This window comes from Somniosus microcephalus, chromosome 23, assembly GCF_052327205.1.
Source record: "Somniosus microcephalus isolate GS21.2 chromosome 23, FLI_Smic_1.0, whole genome shotgun sequence".
Classification (NCBI taxonomy): Eukaryota; Metazoa; Chordata; class Chondrichthyes; order Squaliformes; family Somniosidae; genus Somniosus; species Somniosus microcephalus.
The window spans coordinates 52,631,528-52,655,523 of NC_141009.1; the positions used below are offsets into that span (position 1 = coordinate 52,631,528).

The 23,996-nt window shown below is 45.6% G+C and overlaps 1 protein-coding gene across 1 annotated transcript in view; it reads right to left on the minus strand.

Annotated features, from left to right (window-relative positions):
• LOC147101851 (chloride intracellular channel protein 5-like) overlaps positions 1-23,996 on the minus strand; it is a 43,505-nt gene that overhangs the window by 15,653 nt on the left and 3,856 nt on the right. The window contains exons 2-3 of the mRNA XM_085965846.1: positions 8,570-8,679; positions 1,638-1,763 (exon numbers count right to left, since the gene is read on the minus strand). Of these exons, the coding sequence (XP_085821972.1) occupies positions 1,638-1,763; positions 8,570-8,679 (236 nt within the window). The remainder of the gene's footprint in view (positions 1-1,637; positions 1,764-8,569; positions 8,680-23,996) is intronic.

Genomic DNA, 23,996 nt, shown 5'->3' on the forward strand with positions numbered 1-23,996 from the left:
GACCAGCGGTCGGTAGCGTTTATGTTCAATAATAAACAGAGGGGGAAGATTAAAAATGATAAGATTCTTAGGTGGCGGATCGAGCTCTCCACCTTCGATTATGACATCATTTACCGGCCAGGGGCCCTTAACGAATCCCCCGACGCCCTCTCATGAGGGATGTGTGCCAGCGCCACCGGGGATCGGCTACAGACCCTCCACAATGACCTCTGCCACCCAGGGGTCATGCGGCTGTTCCACTTCATAAAGTCCCGCAACTTACCCTACACGATTGAGGAAGTTCGGTCCCTGACCAGGAACTGTCGCACTTGCGCTGAGTGCAAGCCTCGGTTCTACCGCCCAGATAGAGCCCACTTAATCAAAGCTACATGGCCCTTTGAGCGGCTCGGCTTAGATTTCAAGGGCCCCCTCCCGTCCGTCGACCGCAATGTTTACTTCCTGAACATTGTGGACGAATACTCTCGTTTCCCATTCGCCTTCCCCTGCCCAGACATGACCAGCGCCACGGTCATTAAATGCCTCAACAGCCTGTTCTGCCTGTTCAGTATGCCGAGCTACATCCATACGGATAGGGGGGCGTCCTTCATGAGTGAAGAGCTACGCCAGTACATGCTGTCCAGGGGGATCGCCACGAGCCGTACCACCAGCTACAACTCCCGGGGTAACGGTCAAGTGGAGCGAGAGAACGGGACAGTATGGAAAGCAGTCACTCTAGCTCTAAGGACCAAAGGCCTCCCTATCTCCCGCTGGCAGGAAGTCCTCCCAGATGTGCTCCATTCGATACGGTCGCTATTGTGTACTGCCACTAATGCCACGCCTCACGAGCGAATGTTTGTCTTTCCCCGGAAATCCACCTCAGGCGTATCCATGCCGTCATGGCTCTCCACCCCAGGTCCGGTATTCGTGCGAAGGCATGTGAGGGGCCACAAGACGGACCCTCTCGTGGAGTCAGTGCACTTACTCCACGCCAACCCCCAATACGCGTATGTCCGGCACGCCGACGGAAGGGAGGACACCGTGTCCATAAAAGACGTCGCCCCAGCTGGTAACGACAACAACCACGACAACAGCAGCAACAACGACCACAGCAACTCTTACCCACCCACTACCCTTTCATCACCCCCGGAAGAACATCGACCAACGGTACCCCCACCAACTACCTCTTCAACAACCCTGGCGGCACCCCCGGCAGAGACCCAGGAGGCCACCGGGGACACCCAGCCGACACCCGCGGCACCACAACAGCCACGTCGGTCGCAGAGGACTATCAAACCCCCGAACAGACTAAATCTATAGAAGGGGTGAATGTGATGAAATATTCCATTCATCACTCATCAGTATTTCTCTGCCTGTGACTGTGGTTGGTTTCAGTTTCATTTCCATTGTATTGTACTGTGTGTAGGGCTCCGCCCATACCTGGCTCCTATGTAAGCTGGCCCAGCCTGCAGCACATCCAGTACGGCAGACCTCTGGATGGAAGATACATTCTCCTCTGTGTGTTACCTTCTAAGTCAATAAAAGCCTTGTTTTGTTTCGCTAACATCGAGTCTCGGATTTATTGAGGCACATCACCTCCACTAACACATCAGATCTCGTTTTACACCTTAACTAAAAGATCAAATGCAGCCTTGACTTACTTGGGAGGAGCGAGCACCTCCTCCAGAAATTCCTCGATTTTGTTATTATCCGTCTTGAGCTCTCCGTTGTAAATGACAAATGGCAGCTGACTCCCTGGTGCAATATCTCTCAGCGTGTCTGGGTTCCTGCAAGGTCAACGGCCATACATTATGGTTAAAGACAGCACTGAGACCTAAGTGAAGCCTGGGACTCCAGCAATTCAGTGACAGAAAACAAACAAACCAGCTGGAAAAAGGGATGAAGCGATGGCAGAGCGTGTGGCGTCTTGCACGTGTACAGATCGGGGGCAAATTAACACACGGGGTCCATGCTGTATGGCCTATTTCCTGCTCCTATTTCTTATGTGCCAAGAGGCTCCAACACCCCTTTAAAACTCACCATAAGGCAAACATACTGCATACAAAGAGATCCGTTTCATAGTAGATAGGATTTGCTTTATTGGTAATGCAATGTGCAAACATTCTCGGGGCCAATTTCTTCACGTGTTTTATTACACATTTGTGTTTTAATGGATTGGGGAGGGGGGTTGTGTGATGGATGCGGAGGGGCACTGAATGTTCTTGGTGCCCAGGAATTCTTAATCCGTCTCTAGGTCAGGGTCTTCCTCACATGAAGGGAAGCTTTAAAAATAATGGCCCAGAAATTCGGGTCTCCACGGGTGCGTACGCATGGGGTACTCACCCGTAAGCCCAATGGAAGTGCCGGTTTCCTGCGTGCACTGCGCATGTGCGGGAATCCGGCACTTCCGTTCCCCTGAAAGAAGGGGTTCAGAAGTCGAACGCGTGCGCAAGAGAGGCAGCGCGTGCGCATCGAACTTACCTTTGCTTTGCAGGTTTTCCCGGGAGGGTAAGTCTCCAGAAGTTAGACATGTAAAAAGCAGTCGCAAGGCCTGCTTTTTACAAGGTAAGTGGTGAATTAAAATTAAAACATTTTTTCCACAGGTTTATTATTTTTAAATACTTTAAAGAAAGGTAAGTTTATTTTTAGACTCGTTAGAAAATGTAATTAATTTTTTCAAAAATTTAAATTATTGTTTAAAATAGTTATTTCATGTAATTTTTAGTTTATTTTAAAAATGTGATTTTTGAAAATTTATTTGAAGATTTAGTGATGTTTTGGGGCTTATAGCATTTATAGGTTTGACAAGTCTTCCTGTCAAACTTATGAATGAAGCATTCCCTGCTACCATTGGCTCTCCATGGCCCACGTGATCCCAGGGGACGCATCGAACTAACTGCGCCCCTGGGATACACAAGCACTGTGCGCCGGCAGTTGGAGGAGGCCCAGGATCACAATTCCACAGGGTCTCACAGCTCAACGGCCGGCGCGCTAGTCGGGGGCTTGCACCCGCGGGAATTTCTGGGCCAATACTGAGGGCTGCTCCTGTGAACACCCTATTGGCTATCTTCAACAAAGCCTCTCTTTTCGTCAATCTTCTCTTCAAACCCCCACTCCCAATCTTCTATCCTTAAGGCATTAACTCCTTTTTGGGCTATAATCCCATGGGGACTCAGTGCCTTCCTGTACCTCAGGCAAATGGCTCTTAATTATTCATGTGCAAGAGGCTGATTGGCGTTTCTTGATAAGCTATTTGAGCACGAGGAGTGGGGAGAGGGACAGGACACCAGAGCCCAATGCTGTCCTCACCCAATGTCCCTGCACTCACGCTTCCACAGGGGGCACTGGGGCGGTCAGGAGGAGGATCCTGGTCTGATTTTTCCCTCTACCCCCAGCACAGGCAAGCAGACCAACTCCCTGAATGGCGCCTAGGCTGAGATCAGCGGGCCCGACACAAACCACGGATGTAAGCTGCGACCTCCCGTGGTGTGAATGACCTCAGCTACTCATCCGCTTGACGAACTGAGTCATGGGAGTGCCCCTACCAGCAGCATTTCTGGAAGCGAATTACCAATCCTTTGTCGGCAGCAAATGATGCGTGGATTAGGGAGATAAAAAGAGGGGAAGGAAAATCAGCAATGGGGATGGAGGAAGCAAAACTAAAAAGGACACAAAGCAACATTAGTAAATCATCAAGTGTTGGATCATTTCATTTTCCAGGAACCTTGTTCAGATAACTTCACATAAAGGAGGAGATTTTGTATGGCTTCCTCACAAATGGATCATCAAACCCACTTCCTCGGAGAGGTTTGCTGGGTTTTGCCACATACTCAAATGAGTAGAGAGAGGTTCCGATACACTACCGCCCACATTAGCGCCCACACCCACACTCTCACCCCAGGGCATGCGCCATCCTGTCCTGTAACCAACGTCACTGAGGTAGCAGAGGAAGGAATGAGACCTCAATCACAGAAACCTCACAGTGCAGATAGAGGCCATTTCGGCCCATCGAGCCTGCACCGACACATATCCCACCCCCGATCCCCGTAACCCCTACACCAACACATATCCCACCCTATCCCCGTAACCCCACGTATTTAATCCCCCTAACACTAAGGGTCAATTTTATCATAGCCAATCAACCTAACCTGCACATCTTTGGACTGTGGGAGGAAACCGGAGCACCCGGAGGAAACCCACGCAAACACGGGGAGAATGTGCAAACTCCACACAGACAGTCATCCGAGGCCGGATTCGAACCCGGGTCCCTGGAGCTGTGAGGCAACAGTGCTAACCACTATGCCACCGTGCTGCCCATGGATGGGTCCAGCCCCGACTGATGGGATGAAAGTCTTTCTTCTCTCAGCTGGCTGGTAGGGTCTTGCAGGAAATGAGTTGGATTCATCTCCACTTAATTATTTAGCAATGGACATAAGTGGAAAAGGCCTTTGTTGTCCATCTGGCTAGTCCCAGAGGTTTGACTCACACCATAAAAATACCCACAGCAGCTGCTACTAATTCGCATTCAGAAAAGTAGCAAATTTAATGATATTTTAAAAGAGTCGAGATTATATTTACTACTTTCTAAAACACAGCTGGTGGAATATTTTGAACAAAAAGTGCTCTCTCTCTCCGACTTTCCTTCCACTCGAACTGAACACCTCATATTTCTGCCTGATGACTAGAAATGGGAATCTGAGTGTTATTTTGGGGGGATTTAACTCTGTTGTGAGCAAAAAATGCATCCCTGTCTTACATATTTTGCTGCGTTTATAGTTGTCTTGACTGGAATATATTCTGTGCAAGGCAAGTAATTCCACTCAGGTCCTCTTTTGTAGATCTGAAAAACACAACCCAGCACCATGTAGGTTTTTAACAGTCGCCAAGTTTTTCTGGCGATGGCTGGTCTCTTTCTAAATAACTCCGCTTTGCATCTCTCCTGGGGCATGGAGAAAGCTTGTGGGGTCAACACACCAGCGACAGTCCCCACAGGAATTGTTTGCACTCCTGTATAAGTTCAGTTTCCTTTGACTAGTTAGTAACATGTGGTTCTGAATTTATAAGCACCTCAATTTGATTGCATCGTAGACTTCAGTTCTGGGCAGTATCTTTTCAGGAGCTGATGAAATTATTGCACGTCTCCAGACACTTCTTAAAAAGAAAGACTGTACTTGTAATTCTTATACGATAGCAAAATACTGCGGATGCTGGAAATCCGAAATAACAACAGAAAACGCTGGAAAAACTCAGCAGGCCAGGCAACATCCGTGGAGAGAGAAACAGAGTTAACGTTTCAGGACGAAGGGTTGTTAACTCTGTTTCTCTCTCCACGGATGCTGCCCGGGCCTGCTGAGGTTTTCCAGCATTTTCTGTTGTTATTACTTGTAATTCTTATGTTGGCTTCTGCAAATCTTTGCGTTCCTAGAACTGGCAATATAGTGCCTGGTATTATATAGAATGCACAGCAAAGAAACAGACCATTCAGCCCAAATGGTCTATGCCGGTGTTTATGCTTCACATGAGCCTTCTCCCACCTCTCTTCATCTCACCCTATCAGCATATCCTTCTATTCCTTTCTCCCTCATGTGTTTCTCCAGCTTCTCCTTAAAATCATCTATGATATTCGCCTCAACTACTTCTTGCGGTAGCGAGTTCCACATTCTAACCACTCTCTGGGTAGAACAGTTTCTCCTGAATTCCCTATTGGATTTATTGGTGACTATCTTATATTTATGGCCCCTAGTTCTGGGTGCGCCCACAAGTGGAAACATCTTCTCTACATCTACCCTCTCAAACCCTTTCATAATCTTAAAGACCTCTATCAGGTCACCCCTCAGCCTTCTCTTTTCTAGAGAAGAAAGCCCCAGCCTGTTCAGTCTTCTCTGATAGGTGTAAACAATGCAATGTGTCCCTCCTATCATTTGTTGTTTCTTCCTCTACTATTTTGAGACCTGTTCCTACATTACAACAGTGACCATGCTTCAAAAGTACTCAATTAGCTATAAGGCGCTTTGGGACATCCTGAGGTTGTGAAAGGTGCTACAGAAATGCAAGTTCTTTCTTTCTTTGCTACCTGGCTGCTTGCTTGAATACAACAATGATGTATTTAATTTGAGGATTTGTTTCTTCACAAAGTTCAAGGATTTCTTTTTGGCAGTTGCCTCCCCACTATCAGCATTGTTTACTATTCCTCCCTATGCCTTATGGGAGATCCAGTGCCCACTGGGAGAAAACCATTGTCCAGCCACAGACTGATTTATACATGAGTTATGTGACCTCCTACCCTCCCGTGTGGCATAACCTCCACCCACAGGCTCACACTTGGCTATTTTTGACAGAGGACCTGTGATTTATGCTTAGTGTTGTCAACTTTGGCTAATAATGCCCCCCCCCCAAAAAAACTCCAAATCAGAGTCTCAAGCTGTGGAAAATGGGGAAGGGGGGAAGCAAAATATGAAAAGGACAACCAACATTTGAGGCATGAAAACTGTGCCAAAAAGGTACAGGAAACTCTTTCTTATCCGGCACTGACGGGACCGGCGTGGTGCAGGTTTATCAAAAAGTCCGGATTACAGAGAGGTATAGTGAAAGGTACGAGAGCCCCGTACACAGCAACAGATCCAGGCTTCCCTGTTGCTTAGCAACAGGTGCTGGAGCCCCAGCCACAGACCAAGTGTCCCTGTTGAGTGCAGGAACCCTGGTTACACAGCCACAGATCCAGGAACGGCCACTAATATGAAGTAAAACTTACCTGAACTTACTCCTGAATTTTGCCGGTTAACAGAGGTTTCCGGTTATTCAGGTGCTGGTAAATCGAGAGTTTCCTGTACATGCTCTTGTTTTGTTTACTTGTTAAATACACTTATGCGCTCAAAGAGAGAAAGGGAGCATTTTTCAACTGCTGACGAGAAGCATTCCCGACACAGAGTAAAGTGCTCTCTATTGTCCCAGCTACATGCATCAATCCCCAACTTCAGAAAGCGCTTCCTACAACACTAATGTGATATGTGACTTCTCACACCAGCTGTCATCATAGGCTCTCAGAGATTAGCAACTCAGCACAGATTTGCACCAATTGTTGTGTACTGTGGGCCCATTGCCAGGAGGAACTGAGTTAAGACTATTCTAATTCCTCTCACAGGGGATCATGATTGCCAGCAGAGAGAGAAAACACTCTTTCACCCCATTGGTCTGGTCCAGCTTCAAACGCAGCAGAGCCTCTTGGAACCTGTTCAGTCATAAAACCAGTGTCAATGTATTTTCAAACCAATTGGAACATTTGTGAAGTTGGCTTGTAAACTTTAACATTTTGCAACAAGGCACTGAGGGGGATACAAAATCACAGAGGGAGAGCATGCAGCACAAGTGCTTGACATCTAACTCAAGAGAGGGCGACACATGACACTGAGAGGGAGAGACAAAGAGAGAGAGACACAGACAGAGAGAGAGATAGACAGAGAAAGAGAGACACACACAAGACACAGAGAGAAAGAAAGAAACAGAGAGACACAAACAGAGAAAGAGAGAGACACAGAGTACTTTGAATACTAACTAGCCATGTTTTGAAATATATTACTCAATCTTCTGTGGATTTGCCCACAGTAGAAAAACAATTTTAAAATATTAAAAATGTATTCTGCTATCCCATATTTATATTTTATTTGCTCTTCATAGCAATATATCAAAAAAATGTCCTTCCTCTAATAGTTGGCTTGCAATCCTTAGTTCATCTTTGTACTCAATGTAATTATCCTTCTTTTCCGATTTGTTCTATTATTTACTTGTGCAAAACGAGATTTACTTTCGTATACCACAAACTGCAGATGTTTCAAAATTTTGTACTTACCCCTCAACACATCCACTGTGACTAAATCTGAGAGTTTAAGTAATCAATGTTGTACTGTACTGCATGTTTTAACCAAAGGGAAGAAAGGGAGATGGCAGCAAAGTCCACTACGTACATGAGGCTGGGATGGTGTGGGGCGGCCGAGCGGCAAAGTCCAGGAGCACTGACCAGAATGTAAAACAGCAGAAGTGTAGAGTGTGAGCTCATGGATAGGGGCTAACAGGCTAAGGAGTAGGAGGTAGCCAGGGCAGGGTTGAAGCTGGGAGGGAGTGGGGATGTGGGCTGCTGGGAGACACAGGGGAGGGGAAAGGGAAAATACCTAGGGCCTAGGATGGCATGATGGGTTTTTTTGAGAGTTGTGATCTGGTCGCTTGGCCGTGTCACATTAGGCTCATATTAAAATTGCAATCCTTGTGCCGGCATAGTGCTAGAAGCTGAGACATGCAGTGGCTCTTGGGAGTTTAGTGCAGTTGTCTGGTTCAGAGCATTGAGCCTCAGCTGCGTAGGCCGGGCCGTGAAGTGTCAGATCAGAGACGTTGATGAGGCCCTGTTGGATATGTCGGCGGATCGTGTGATGGGAGGGAAAGAGAGGGAGGAGTTGCTGGGGTGATTGGAAGATGGCAAAGTTACGGATATAACACAGGCATTCTTGGTATTCGTCAACAAAGTGGCTCATTGTCACAGCTCTTTGTGCACCACCTCTCTTTCTCTTGGATCAACACTCAGTTCACTTCAGACAGCACTCACCTTTTCATATCCACTGTGTTAATGGTGAAAGCCACTCTCTTCAACCACAGGATCATGAATAGGCGTTGGGAGAACGGGCAGTTCCCAATGCTCTCACCATCATCGCTGGCCTACACACAAAGAATAGGTTCAAAAGTTATGACTGTCATTTTTCATTTAGCTATAAAGACTTACATTTCTATAGCGCCTTTCACGACCACCGGACGTGCCAAAGCGCTTTACAGATAATGAAGTAGAGTCATTGTTGTAATGTAGGAAACGCAGCAGCCAATTTGCACTCAGCAAGCTCCCACAAACAGCAATGTGATAATGACCAGATAATCTGTTTTTGTTATGTTGATTGAGGGATAAATATTGGCCAGGACACCAGAGATACCTCCCTTGCTCTTCTTCCCTCAGCACTGCACCAGAGAGTCATCTCAGATTTTTGTGCTCAAGTCTCTGGAGTGGGACTTGAACCCACAACCTTCTGACTCAGAGCTGAGAGTGCTACCACATTTTTTTTTAATATACTTTATTGAACATTAAGAACATTTACAACATCGTGATCATTTCATTGTTTCATACAAATCAATTCTGCCGCTCTGCACAGCCATTCCGCCACCACATTTTAACATCAAAACCTGAAGTTTACTTTGTCTCCTGTAACATATATTAATCGATTGTACTTTAAAAATTGATTATAAAATACTATCTTTAAATTCCTTTCTGAATAAAACATCCACAGAGCCTTATAATGATCTTTTAGCTTATATTTAAAGTACTCTTTTAGATTGATTCTCCTCCCCTTAAAAAACAGAGCATTCCTTCTTTGCACAATCACGAATCTAGCCAAACTGAACATTAAATTAATTGCCACTCCGCTGGACTCGGGCAGACTCTCCTGCAATCCCCATCTCAAAATTGAGTCCCACGGGATTCCCATTCTCGCTCTTCAGTCCCCACCCAGCAAAAAAGCTTCACACAACTGTTGAACATAGTTCTTAAAGTCATTTAACTGCGGACATAACACCAGTAAATGGGACAGAGTCTCATCCCATGTCCCACACACTGGGCAAGTTGCCCCCTCCACTCGTCCAATCTTGCACAAGACTATCATGGTAAAAATCCAGTTATGAGCCAATTTGAAATCCAGTTCAATCCACTCTGGACATTTAAAATTCACCCACACTCCCTTCCAAATCCTGTTGAAGTCCAGCTGTGGGTATATACTCTGCCAAAACTCCTGACCAGCAGGTTACTTGAATCCCCATTCTCCAAATACCCCATAGAAATCTCGAGTATTACAGTTGTCAAATTGGACCAACTCTTCCCCTTTCTCCAGCAGAAAGCTTGGAAAAGCGGGAAGCATTTTACTTCCTTTGGAGATTTCCGCATTTATTTCTTCCATCCAATCCTGTGGCATTGCCCTCACAATCTTCTCATACATGATTCCTATTGCTTTTTCCTCTACCTCCTGATCCTCCTCCCACACCATGTCCCTCACTATCGCTTCCGGCAACCAACCTGGAATTACCTCGTATAATACATCTTTCACACATATAATACCAGCTTTTATAAAAGCTTGATTAAATAAAACCTCTCCTTCAATGTTAACCCACCTGTTCAAAAATAAGGGCTGTTCTAAAAATTCCTCAGCCCCTTTGGGAATAAACTGCGCACTTTTTAAAAATTGGGCCCAAATCTCTACAACCCCCTTATAAAACCTAGGGAGAAGATTAATCGATTTCAAAAACATATTATTGTATTCCATATACAATATCTCCTGCCCTCCTATCCCACTACATTTTTTAAAAATACTCAAAACTCTTCCAAAAACTTGACTTCTGAAGAAATCTCTTCACCCATTTGATTCTAAAGGATTTTTTCTTCAAATCAATATCTGGGAAATTGAGTCCTCCCTGATTTCTCCATCCAATGATGGTATTGTAAGCCACCAAGGCTGGTTTCCCTTCCCATAAAAACCTCACACAAGCTTCTCGGATGGACTTTTCCGCCCATTCAGGAATATCCTCCACCGTGAATAAGTACCATAGCTTAGATAGCAGGAGAGCGGGCACCACTGTCGCTCTTCCTTGCACTTTCAACCACCTTCTTTCCCATCTTCCCAAAATCTTTATAATTTTCATAACCTTCGGTTCCCAATTTAATCGATCCACTTCATCCCTGTCTTTTTTGCACCCCATATGCACCCCCAGAACTTCCAAAACTTCCACCACCTTAAAGGGACTTTCCCCCATCCATTCCCCCCTACCCCTTCCTGCAACCAGGCATTGGGATTTACTATAATTCACTCTGGCTCCTGAAGCTCTACAATATTCTGTGGTGTATGTGCCTTTAAGAGCCCCTGTGTACTGTAATGCCGGTAATGGCCACTTGGGCTATATAAGCCTGTATAGTGTCTTGTATCGTTTAGTTCACCTCCAGACTTTGTTCAGTAAACACCTGTTAAACCAACTTCTGCATTCCGTGTCTCCATTAACACATGGATACAACAGTGGCGACGAATTGGAAACGGACTTACCTGCAATTCGGCAGCACCTCAAGGAGATCGATTCCTCAGACGAAGGTCGAAGAAAAAAAAAAAGAAAAAACTGTGGTTTCACCAGCTAGCCGGGCTGGTGGCAGGTACTGCAATAATCCTTCCTGGGCAGCGGGCTGGGGCTCGATCGGCTGGCTCTGCAGCGGGGCCGAGCAGCGAAAGCGGAGGCAAACAGAGACGGAGGGTGGAGCACTCAGGAGACGGCCAGCGCTGCAAAGCAGGTTGGCGTTCGGACCAAGCAGAGGGAGGGGAAAGTCCCAGAGAGTCCGGCGGGAACGAGTCTCCAACTATTAAAAATATCTGTATAAATAAAAAACGCGGAGAACAGCGTTGTCAGCAGCGGGAAAGCGCGGGAGGCGCCATTTTTTCTCGGCAGGGAAGAAAGGAAAGCGCGGGAGGCGCCATTTTTTTTCAGGATGCCTAAGGCTGGCAATATTACTGCTTTCGATAGTGATGTAGAGGATTGGACCACATAGGTGGAAAGAGTGGAGGTATATTGCACAGCGAATGAAATAGAGGATGATAAAAAGGCATCGGTACTTCTAAATCTAATGGGCGCAAGGACATATGGGCTGTTACGAAACTTAATCGCTCCAGCCAAACCGATGGACAAGAATTTTAAGGAGATTGTTGATACCCTACAGGAGCACTTAAACCCAACACCGCTACTGATAGCGGAACGATTCAAATTCTTCAGGAGGAATCAGCAGAAGAATGAAAGTAACGCTGATTACCTCACCGAATTAAGGAAGCTGTCAAAGCACTGCCAATTCGGGGCAGGACTGGCAGATTCTCTTCAAGACAAATTCGTCTGTGGTCTCCTAAGTGAAGGAACACAGAAAAGGCTACTTTCTGAGAAAGATTTAACACTGGACAAGGCTTTCAGTGTGGGTGTATCATACGAAGCAACAGCAAGAGGAGCTGCAGAGATATAACAAAAGCCACAGGACTTCGGCACCCATGAAATGACACAGGGTTTCGAGAGATGTTATCGCTGTGGCAGATCCACCCATGACCAGAGGGACTGCTGGTTCAAGGACAAAGCATGCAGGCAATGCGGAAAGATGGGACACATTGCACGTGTATGCCGATCTGGAAAAAAAAATCCACTGACAGTAAAAAATCAATAAGGAAAAGTACAGAAAGGTACAAATGATGACGGACAGTAGCTCCGAAGACCAGAAGAGCGATAGCGACTCCGGAAACAAAAGACTAGGCTGTCTCAAATTACATAATGTAATTGCCAAAGAAGATTACCAGACCATTTGGGTTACCCTCACGATAGCGGGGTCCCCAGTTAAAATGGAGCTAGATACAGGATCAGCTCTGACCGTCATAAGTCGATGGGATTACGAGCGGCTATTTCCGCATATACCTTTGAAAGACACATCCATTATCTTGAAAACATATACGGGGCAGAAAGTATACCCCAGAGGGAAAATAAGGGTGCCTGTTGTATACAACGGCAAGGAAATACCGAAGTTGTATTTATACGTTCTGCAAGATGGTGGTCCACCGCTGTTGGGACGTGAATGGATCAGGAAGATACGTTTAGACTGGCACTCCATTCAGGCACTGACGGTGACCAGTAAGAAAAAAAATGATGATGACGTCATACCTGAACGATTAAAAGACATCTTGGCCAACGCCAAAGAAGTGTTTCAACAGGAACTAGGAACCCTGAAAGGCGTCACCGCCTCAATAAAAGTGGAAGATGCGGCAATTCCCAAGTTTTTTAAGGCAAGGCCGGTGCCATACGCAGTTCGTCCAGCAGTCGAGGCAGAGCTGGAGAATTTGGAAAAGGCAGGCGTGTTATCCAAGATAGATTGGAGCGAGTGGGCAACACCCATCGTCCCGGTCATGAAGAAAACATTGAATAATGATAAATCTGAAGAACAGAGAAAAATTCGCATCTGTGGGGACTTCAAGGTGACTGTGAACCCGGTCCGTCACACGGTACAGTATCCTCTTCCGAGGATAGAAGATATTTTCGCCTCACTATCCGGAGGGAAACGTTTCACCAAAATTGACTTGGCACAGGCATATCTACAGATGGAGGTTGAGGAGGCCTCTAAAAAGTATCTCACGATAAACACACACAAAGGCCTGTACCAGTACAATCGACTGGTTTTCGGAGTAGCATCAGCTCCAGCTATCTGGCAAAGAGCTATGGAGCAAGTCCTGCAAGGGATTCCAGGGACTCAATGCTGCCTAGACGACATCCTTGTAACAGGAGAAAACGACAACGAGCACCTTGCCAATTTGGAGCAGGTGCTCACTAGGCTGAGAGAACGGGGCCTACGAGCAAATCGCCCCAAGTGCGAATTTTTCCAGAAACAAATATCGTATTGTGGCCACATAATTAACGAAGAAGGGTTGCATAAGTCACCTGAAAAAATTGAAGCGGTCATAAAAGCCCCAGCACCTGAAAATGTCTCACAATTAAGGTCGTTCCTGGGATTGATAAATTACTATCGTAAATTTTTACCGAACTTGTCAACTGTTCTGCACCCTCTTAACGAACTGCTACAAACGGAAGTAATTTGGAAATGGAGCGAAGACTGTAAATGTGCCTTCCATAAATGCAAAGGCTTGATCACGTCCAAGGAAGTTTTGGCTCATTACAACCCATCACTGCCAATCAGACTGGCGTGCGATGCATCCCCTTACGGCGTAGGAGTGGTATTATCGCATAGATTCCCTGATGGCTTGGAGCGGCCGATAGCTTTTGCGTCACGCTCATTGAACTCAGCTGAGCGTAACTATGCCCAGATCGACAGGGAAGCACTCAGCCTGGTATGGGGAGTGAAGAAATTCAACCATTACCTACACGGACAAAAATTTTCCTTGTTGACTGACCATCAACCCCTCGTCTCCATATTCAACCCTAAAAAGGGCGTTCCCATTATGACAGCGCAAAGGCTACAGAGGTGGTCCCTTTTCCTAGGGGCACACCAATATGACATAGAATACAAAGGATCAAAACAGCATGGAAATGCTGACGGTTTATCGCGTCTACTGTTGCCAACGGTAGAAGAGGCACCTACAGTGGACCCAGTGGAGATGTTCCACTCAACCATAGTGGAATGTCTACCAGTAACAAATTCTACCATTGAAAAGGAAACGAGAAATGACCCGACTCTCTCACGAGTCTACGATTTAACGGTGAAGGGATGGCCAGCACATGGCGAACCACTGTTGCCAGCATTCTCGCAAAGAAGAGAACAGCTGTCAGTGTGTCGAGGAATCTTGATGTGTGGATCCAGAGTGGTGATTCCACCCAAACTCCAGGATAAAGTGCTAAAGGAGCTTCATGAGGGGCATCTGGGTGGAGTGAAAATGAAGAACCTAGCCAAAGCATTTGTGTGTTGGCCAGGTATTGATGGAGACATCGAAGAAATGACCAAGGGCTGTCTAGGATGCCAGAAGGTCCAAAACGCCCCACCACAAGCCCCTCTACATCCATGGGAGTGGCCCTCATCTCCATGGCAAAGGGTACACATCGACTTTGCTGGTCCATTTATGGACTCAATGTTCTTAATCGCGGTTGATGCACACTCCAAGTGGCCGGAGGTAGTAAAGATGTCCTCCACCACCATGGAAAAAACCATCACAGTATTAAGGACCATATTTGCCAGGAATGGGCTGCCTGAACAGATCTGTTCTGATAATAGACCGCAATTTGTGTCCGAAGAATTCAGGAAGTTCTTAAAAAACAATGGGGTTAAGCACTACACGTCCGCCCCATACCATCCCGCCACCAATGGATTGGCTGAAAGGTTTGTCCAGACCTTCAAGAAGGCCATAAAGGCCATGGGTAATGAAGACATAAATCTACAGCATAAGGTAGATAACTTCTTGTTTGCATACAGGAATGCAACACATGTGGTTACAAACCAAACTCCCGCCATGATGTTTTTCAATAGAAGACTAAGATGCCGGCTGGATTTGATCAAGCCAAACATCAGAAGGAACGTAGAGAACCGGCAATTTCAAGGCATGAATGAAAGGCCAACTAGAACCTTCCAGATAGGTCAACAAGTTTTGGCCCGGGACTACCGTACCGAGAAATGGCAGCCTGGAACTATTTGCACACGACTAGGACCGCTGATGTATACCGTGGACATTGGAGAAAGCATAATAAGGCGCCATGCTGACCAGATCATAGAGTCATCCGAAAAGGGACAACCTACACCACAACTCTATACGCCTAATGATGAAGCAGAGGTACCCATAGTATCTACCTCCGATCCGGTGATACTGGAACCAGATGAACCCGACACTGGCATTCAAGCCGAATCGACCTTGCCAAAAGAACCTACTACACCACCGAAAACTACTACACCACCGAGGCGTTATCCGGACCGAGTCAGGAAGCCTCCAGAGAGACTGACTTATAATTGATTAACTGCAGCAAATGTGTAGATTATTGTTCTTGTAAACATGTTAATTAATAATTACTTAAAATGTTATGTACTGGTTGTCTAAAAGGGGAGGAATTGTGGTGTATGTGCCTTTAAGAGCCCCTATGTACTGTAATGCCGGTAATGGCCACTTGGGCTATATAAACCTGTATAGTGTCTTGTATCGTTTAGTTCACCTCCAGACTTTGTTCAGTAAACACCTGTTAAACCAACTTCTGCATTCCGTGTCTCCATTAACACACGGATACAACATATTCCTCCACTACATCCATAGCTTTCCTCACTGACTCCCCATTTCTCAATGTTAAGGTTGTGTCATCTGCATATTGGTGTATCACCGACACCAGCCCAGAACTGGGAACTACAATCCCAACTACACCTTGTTTCTTTCACATCATGTAACCTAATGGTTCTGCTACCAATATGTACAACAATGGGGACAGGGGACAACCCTCTCTCACTGATCTCTATATCGGAAAATACTTGGATAAAAAACCATTACATTTAACACAGCTAAATATGTTTGAATAAAAATCCTTGTCCACTCAATGAAATTTTCCCCGAAACCAAATGCTTCCAAAAACTTCAATAAAAACTCATGAGAAACCCTATCAAAGGCTTTCTCTTGATCTATCTTTAATACATAAGCCTCCCTCCCACTCTCTTCCATGAGCTCTATCACATCTCGGATTGAGACCACAGAGTCTGCGATGTCCCGGCCTATGATTCCATAGGACTGAGAGGGCAAAACTTTCTGCGGCAACACCTCCTTCATACGATTTGCCATAACCCTCGCCAAGATCTTATAATCCACATTTAATAATGTGATGGGCCTCCAATTCTTCAGATCCCTTCTATCCCCTTTAATTTTATATAAGCTAAGCTTATGACACCTCTCCTCATAGATGGGGCCAGGCTTCCCTCAATTTTAATTTCCTTAAAAACTTCTAAGAGCAATGGACTTAAAATCTCAAAAAATTCTTTATAAAATTCTGCACTTAGTCCATCGGACCCTGGGCTTTTCCCCCCCTTCATTCCACTTATTCCTACTTTTATTTCCGCTAATCCTACTTCTTTGTCACACATGCTTCTCTCATCCTCCTTTAAACCCTCTTCAATTAAAGCACTAACCTTCTCCATCGCCAAATTGTAAATGTCTTCTTTTGTGTATAACTCTTGATAAAAGCTGCTAGCCACCTCTAAAACCTCCCCACTTTCATGAATGATCTTCTCCCCAACCTTCAACTCTCCAATTAATGATAATCTCTGTCGCAGCTTCTCTTGCTCTAGAAAATATCTAGTGCATCTTTTGCCCTCCAATGCATCTCTAGCCTTTGCGCGGAGAATGGCCCCCTTGCATTTTTCAGCTTGCAATAATTCCCACTCTTCCTTTAGCACCCGGAACTTAGTCTCAGCTCCCTTATCCCCTCCGTCAACTGCTTTACAGACATCCGTAAACCTTTTGTTTATATTCTCTTCTCGACGCCGGTTAGCTCCCATAAAGAGTCTTCCTGCTATCGTGGTTTCTCCAACAGTGTCGCTCCCTTCGACCTCATCTCCAGCTCTGACCCTTGCTCCCTGATCCTTCTCTCTCTGGGACAATGGCGCACCTATATCGTTCCCTTCTGGCATCTTTGTCTCGCTGCTCCTGTCCTGCTGCCCCTTTAAGGCTCCTGCCTCTTGCACCCTCTCGTCTTGCCCCCTCCTGCTCACCGAGATGTCCGACTCCCCGTCTTTCTTTGGAGTACTTACGTTTACCACACACCCCGCCCGCTCCCGCCTCCTCTCCCCCCGCGGACACCAGATTCTTTAGGGAGAGCTGAACCAGATTAAGGCTTGAGTCTGCACTCGACCCTTGCTGCCCTCTGCTGTCTTTGTTCTTTTCCACTGTACTTGGTGTGCCGTTTCTCCCCTAATTAAATTCATCTTGGGAACACTATCCTCTGAGGGGCCCGCCCGGCTGTTGATTATGGGCCAAAAAGGCCCTAAAACCTGAAAGAAAAACCACCACCAACTTTTTACAAACTCACTCCAACTCCCTGATGAAATCAGGCAACCAGTAACACCTGCTCACTCGTAGCCCCTCCCACCTAGAGAGTGCTACCATTGAGCCACTGGCTGACGCCATTACAAAATACTGGTATTATTAGGTCCAGTACGATGATTTTTTTTTTAATGTGAAACTCTTGCCCAGTTCTGTTGTACGACTACATGACATTATTACATCAGTGCTGGCTGCACTCAAAGGCGAAGAGGCCAGTTTTCAGGAGGCTTATAAAGGAGAAGAGATGTGTAGTAAATGGAGGGGTTGAAGAAGAGATCCATAGGGTTATGGTGGCTGAAGCCTCGGTGACTGTTGGTGGACTATAGGGGAGGGGAGTGGGTGGATGGGAAAAGATCGCCTGTTAAAGGGGCAGAGTCTTTTTCTGGCAAATGCTGATCACTTGTGCATGGCGCTATTCCAACAAAATCAACTGGTTGTTTTGGCTCTTCTTCTTCCCTGTGACGGAAATACTGGCTCTTTCAGAATGTCTTCTGCCAAAACATGATCTTAATCAGACAAGCATACCATGGTAATTTGTCAGAGGCATGTGCTAAGCATGGGGCGGTTGCATAACCAAATAAAATGCTGTTGTGTTGGAAACTGCAGCATATTCAAGGGCGTGTGACAGCTAGATAATAGCTGCTCAAAGCAGGGAGAAAATAATGCAACAATAATTATCAGGAAACATTTTGCAGAGAACTAGTTTGTGTCTTGAGTTTCCTTAATGTAAGCAAGAACCTACGTTTCTATAGTGTCTTTCACATCCTCAGGACGTCCCAAAGCCAATGAATTACTTTTGAAATGTGCCCAGTGTTGTACATGTAGGAATGTAGTAAAGGTGCCGTGTTCATTATAACTCAATGTTATATGAATCTGCCGTGTGACACTTGCCACTGGCTGATACTACTGCAAAACACTGGTATTATTTTAGGGTCCAGTACGACGATGTTTTTTTAAAAATGTGAAACTCTTGCGCAGTTCAGTTGTACAACTACATGACATTATTACGCCATGGTGTGGAGATGCAAATAAAACTGTTGGACTATAACCTGGTGTTGTGTGACTTCTTACATTTAACATTATTACATCAGTGCTATTTGTCTTTTTTTATCTTTAACACTTTAGATATGCAGGATTATAAGACTTCCTATCTTCACAATTCCATTCCTAATAAAATGTTTCAATGACCTTGCAAATATTCTCACTGTAAGTCACTGTAGATAGCGTTCAGTGCCAATATAAACAGGAAGCCAGGTCCATGAACAGACACTATTTATTTCGATAGAAGCAACAGGTTACCTATTCTGGGACAACCAGTAGCTTCCTCGGGCAAATTGAAAAGAGGGACAGGGTAGACTGGGAAGGCTGCAGTGGGCTGGATACCAGCCATTCACCTCTGGGGATCTGGGCTCAAATATAGCCTACACCGAGGGTCCGATGTGAAATGAGTGTGGACAGTCTCAAAGGGAATACCTTCAGCTGCCTTGGCCCTTCACTCTGGAACTTCCTCTCTCCACTTTATAAAGACTGTCCAAATCCATCTTTTCGATCAAACTTGTGGTCGAAAGCTTGACAGCAGACGGTTACCTCGCCAGACCCGCCTCCTCTTCTGACACCATGGGTGGGCATATGCAAGAAGTGCCCATGTCCTGCCCATTAAAATTTCACTGCAGAGAGAAGAAAAGAGGGCAGGCACTTGGCACTAGTCCAAATTCTGCCACTCCCACCCAACTTATGCTGTAGAAAAACCCTCCCATACCCATCCTCCTAAGGAATTTCTGGGAACCCCTCCCTACAACAACCTCATTATAGCACCTTGCTACACTCGCTGCAATAATCTCATGATATGGTCTAACTGTGCACATCCTATATACAATAAGCTGTGACTGCAGAGATAGCAGATTCTCCTGTTCTACTCCACTCTGCATGTATGCATTCCACACTACTGTCGCACTTACTGTGCTCAAATAAAAGATCTGAAAACAGCTCAATGCACCAAGTAAAGATTAGAAGCCAGTGATCCATGATTAGATCACTTCTTGACAAGAAATTAATGGCCCCGATTTTAACTCCAGGTGGATACCCCACTCAGGCCTGAGTTAAAATTAACTCAATTATGTCATCGGGCGGCAACATGCCTATATAAAGAAGGACCCCGTTGGCTCCGGGCGTGTGTCCTTGCTGCCTGCTCTGGAGAGCAGGTTAAAATTGCAGCTGTTGCGATCGTGGCGGCTTTTGGACAGCTAAGAGCCAGGGCGATTTTAACTGCCCTCCTGCCAGGTTTCTGCTGAGCGAGTAGGGTTAAAATCGCCCCCTTTTTAAAGTCCCAGTACACCCAACTTTAAAGGAGGAAGGAAAGAAAGTAGAATCAAATAGACGTACATTGATCAGTTTTAGGTGAGACATGAGAACCACCTTTGTAGGACGTTGGATGTGCTTTTATTGCCTCTGAAATGACATCAACTAGGAAGCTAATTAGAGAGGGAATTGGACAATACAATGGCTTGAGACACTATCAACTGTGGGATCTGGATTTGAATCCTGCCCAAACAGATGTGATTAAACTCTCCTGAACCTTCTGTTGACGGTAAGGGGCCGAAGTGAAATCAAGTTGGGCAAACTCAAACTTGGACAAGTGGTGGGGATAAGTCTGCAATTATCCATTGCTAAAATAATGATCGGCAGTCTCGCCAAGAGAGGGGACAAGGAACGCTGGGGTGGGAAATGGAAAAGGTCATAATCCTTAAGGAGAGGGACATCAGTATTGGATAGTGAAACACTTGTGCACTAATGTCATCAAGAACTTCCAAATCAAGAGTGTGGGAGGATTAAAGTACACGGCTGAGGCAGAGTAAAGGACCCTGCAGTATCTGAGCTGAAAGTACTTGATGACACTTGGTTCTCAAGTGTTCCAGCACTGACATCCCTCACCTCAAGGAGCCAAATGTCTTCAGCAGGACATGTCTGTAGCCTTCAACTGCAAACATTTATTTATACCTATTTATATGTTTAAAAAATACTCCTTGCTCTTTTTTGAACAAAGCACAGAAGTGCTCCTGCTCTATCAGGACTGCCGATGAATTGCAGCTCTGCGATTCCACCACTGAATGCCTGGACGTGTTGCCATTGCTGTCTCCACTGAAGGGAAATAAGATGGAACTCCCTATCCCGTTTGGCGCTATATCCACTTCAGACGACGGGGAAGTTACCCTGATCTTACGAACGAATCATTAACAATTCCAACTTTAAGATTTTTAATGTTTAACAGCTATTCTTGGGAAGAATGAGAACAAGTAATTATGCTTTTATGTATGAAAAAACACAAGATGCTACTCCTTTAATCATCTAACACAAATAAATATTCAGGCCCAACCTAGACATTAGACCCAGAAATATGGCGACCATTTTGCCGATGTCAAGTTATGCTCAAGTATCCTTCCAATCTTATTAGAATACGCCTGAACTTATAATGGTCATAAATAAGTGTAAAACAATCAGAGCCCAAGGAAAGCGTCGAACCCACACCAGTATATTTCTTCTTCAAGTATGAAAATTTAAGTTTCAACTTATTTAACAGTTTTGGTTCCCTTATTTAAGGAAATATACACTTGTATTGGAGGCAGTTCAGAGAAGGTTCACGAGGTTGATTTCTGGGATGGAAGGGTTGTCTTATGAGGAAAGGTTGAGCAGGTTGGGCCTATATTCATTGGAGTTTAGAAGAATGAGAGGAGATCTTATTGAAACATAAGATTCTGAAGGGGTTGGACAGGGTAGATGCTGAGAGGATGTTTCCCCTCGTGGGGGAATCTAGAACGAGGGGGCATAGTATCAGAATAAGGGGTTGTGCATTTAAGACGGAGATGCGGAGGAATTTCTTCTCTCAGAGGGTCGTGAATCGTTGGAATTCTTTACCCCAGAGAGCTGTGGAAGCTGAGCCATTGAATATATTCAAGGCTGAGATAGACAGATGTTTGAGCAACAGGGGGGTCAAGGGTTATGGGGAGCGGGCAGGAAAGTGGAGTTGAGGCCAAGATCGGATCAGCCATGATCTTATTAAATGGCGCAGCCGGCTCGAGGGGCCGAATGGCCTGCTCCCGCTCCTGCTAATATCTTATGTTCTTAACCATCATTCAAACACATCAGGCACAGCATGTTTAAGAACCTGCAATCAGGGAAGCTTTTCAACTTTTAATGTGACTTATACTTATGCCAGAAAAATCCATTCAAAGAAATAGAAAATCCAGAGCAGGTCTCCGTGAGGATAGATTTTTTTTTAATGCACAAAAAATTGCAATTGCAAGACCAAAAGAATTACTTTGTTTCCTGCTGCACCTGAAAATCTGGTGGCAATGTTGATTGACGGCACCCACCAATCACCCATCCCCCCCCACCCCCACCCCCCCGAACAAGCGCTATTGGAGGATACACGCACTTGAGAGTCGTGGGGTGGTGTGGCCAATTTTGTGGGAGGAGATTTGTTCGGACAAGGGTTTGATGGATGAACGTAAAAGATTACGGGTATATCTGGGCGCCAGTGCGGAGGAGAACTCCAGGCCGCATAGTTTGTTAATAATATTGACTGGAAAATTGTTTTTTGGTTAGAATATGGAACAAGCTACCACATGGAGTGGTTGAGGCAAATAGCATAGATGCATTTAAGGGGAAGCTAGCTAATGACACGAGGAGGAAAGGAATAGAAGGATATGGTGATAGGGTGAGATGAAGTAGAGCGGCAGGAGGAGCATCAACACCAGTGCAGACCAGTTGGGCTGAATGGCCTTTTTCTGTGCTGTAAGTTCTATGCAAATAATCTTATTGCTGTACATGCTCATCAGGCTGTGCCTCTCAGGACCGTATTGGACAATCAGATGTAGCACAGGCCAAAAGGCAGATATACAAGGACCTGCCTAAATTGCCTTGACAACATCTAAACTTCAGCTTCAGAGTGACAGCTGCTGATACACCAGCCCCTTTTTTGCTCAATTCTCATTCCCTGCAACCTCTTAAAGCACGAATCAATGTAACACTTATTATTGGATTTACACGGTGATTGGCTACATTTTCATAAAGGGGTCCTGATACTGAAATTTTTAATGCTATTGTATTAATTATTAAGCCAGATGATGGTGTGATACTTGACTTCTTCTGCTCTACCTAAAATTGACAAGACTCCATCGCTATCCTTTTTCTTTTTGTATAGTGCAATCTAAATGAGAACTCCAGAGGGTGTTCACACTGAACATGATTTGCTATAAAAAATACAGAACATCCTAGACAACCCTGTAATAATTCACTATGAGACAAGTCCCTTAGGTACTGACTGCTACTTCTCATCTCGTTAGCCATTTAAGTCCTCAACAGCCCTCTTTTGAACATAAGAATTAGGAGCAGGAATAGGCCATACGGCCTCTCGAGCCTGCTCTGCCATTCAATAAGATCATGGCTGATCTTCGACCTCAAATCCACTTTCCCGCCTGATCCCCATATCCCTTGATTCCCCCAGAGTCCAAAAATCTATCGATCTCAGTCTTGAATCTACTCATCGACTGAACATCCACAGCCCTCTGAGGCAGAGAATTCCAAAGATTCACAACACTCTGAGTGAAGAAATTCCTCGTCATCTCCGTCTTAAATGGCCGACCCCTTCTCCTGAGACTATGCCTCCTAGCTCTAGACTCTCCAGCCAAGGGAAACAACCTCTCAGCATCTACCCTGTGAAGCCCTTTCAGAATCTTAGATGTTTCAATGATATGTTTCAATGTTGCTTTTAAAAGCTCATCCAACTAAGGTGATCTGAAAGAAACTTCAGTATGATGGAATATCTGAAGGGGGAAAATTCGGTTGGTTTGCGCCTCCCGTTAGCGCCTTAAGAGGGCGCTAATGGGGCGCAAAGCAACTAGCGCCCGGGTGCGGCAATGTTTGCGCCGCTCGCAAAATTGACCAGACATTTTGCAGTGGCGCTAAACACTACCGCCACGATCTCCTGCACCCGCAGATCGTGACGTCAGTCGAGCGTGCAACACCCTGGTAGCGCCCCGGATCGCATATTGAGTGGCGCCCCCTGCCTTACTGCCTGCCGCTAGCAACGACAGATTGAGGGGAATGTTTTGCAGTCAGGTAGGGACTAGGGGAGCGCTATTTAAAGGCGACCGCTTCCTGCCTTTTTTTCGGTGACATTTTTGCACCACGCATTCTGAGTGAGAGAGAGAGAGAGACTTCTGGAGATATTCAACGCTGTGTTGAGGAGTTTTGGGTACTGAGCAGCACTTTGCAGGTTCATTTTGATTTGATCTTCCTTGCATCAATTTAGAAGAGACTATGGGGGCTGCACTCTGACATCTTTCCCTGGGCCTCTCCATTGTTCTGTCCAGCAGATTTGATGTACAGGTCTCTCCAGGCTGAGATTCAAGGCTGCAA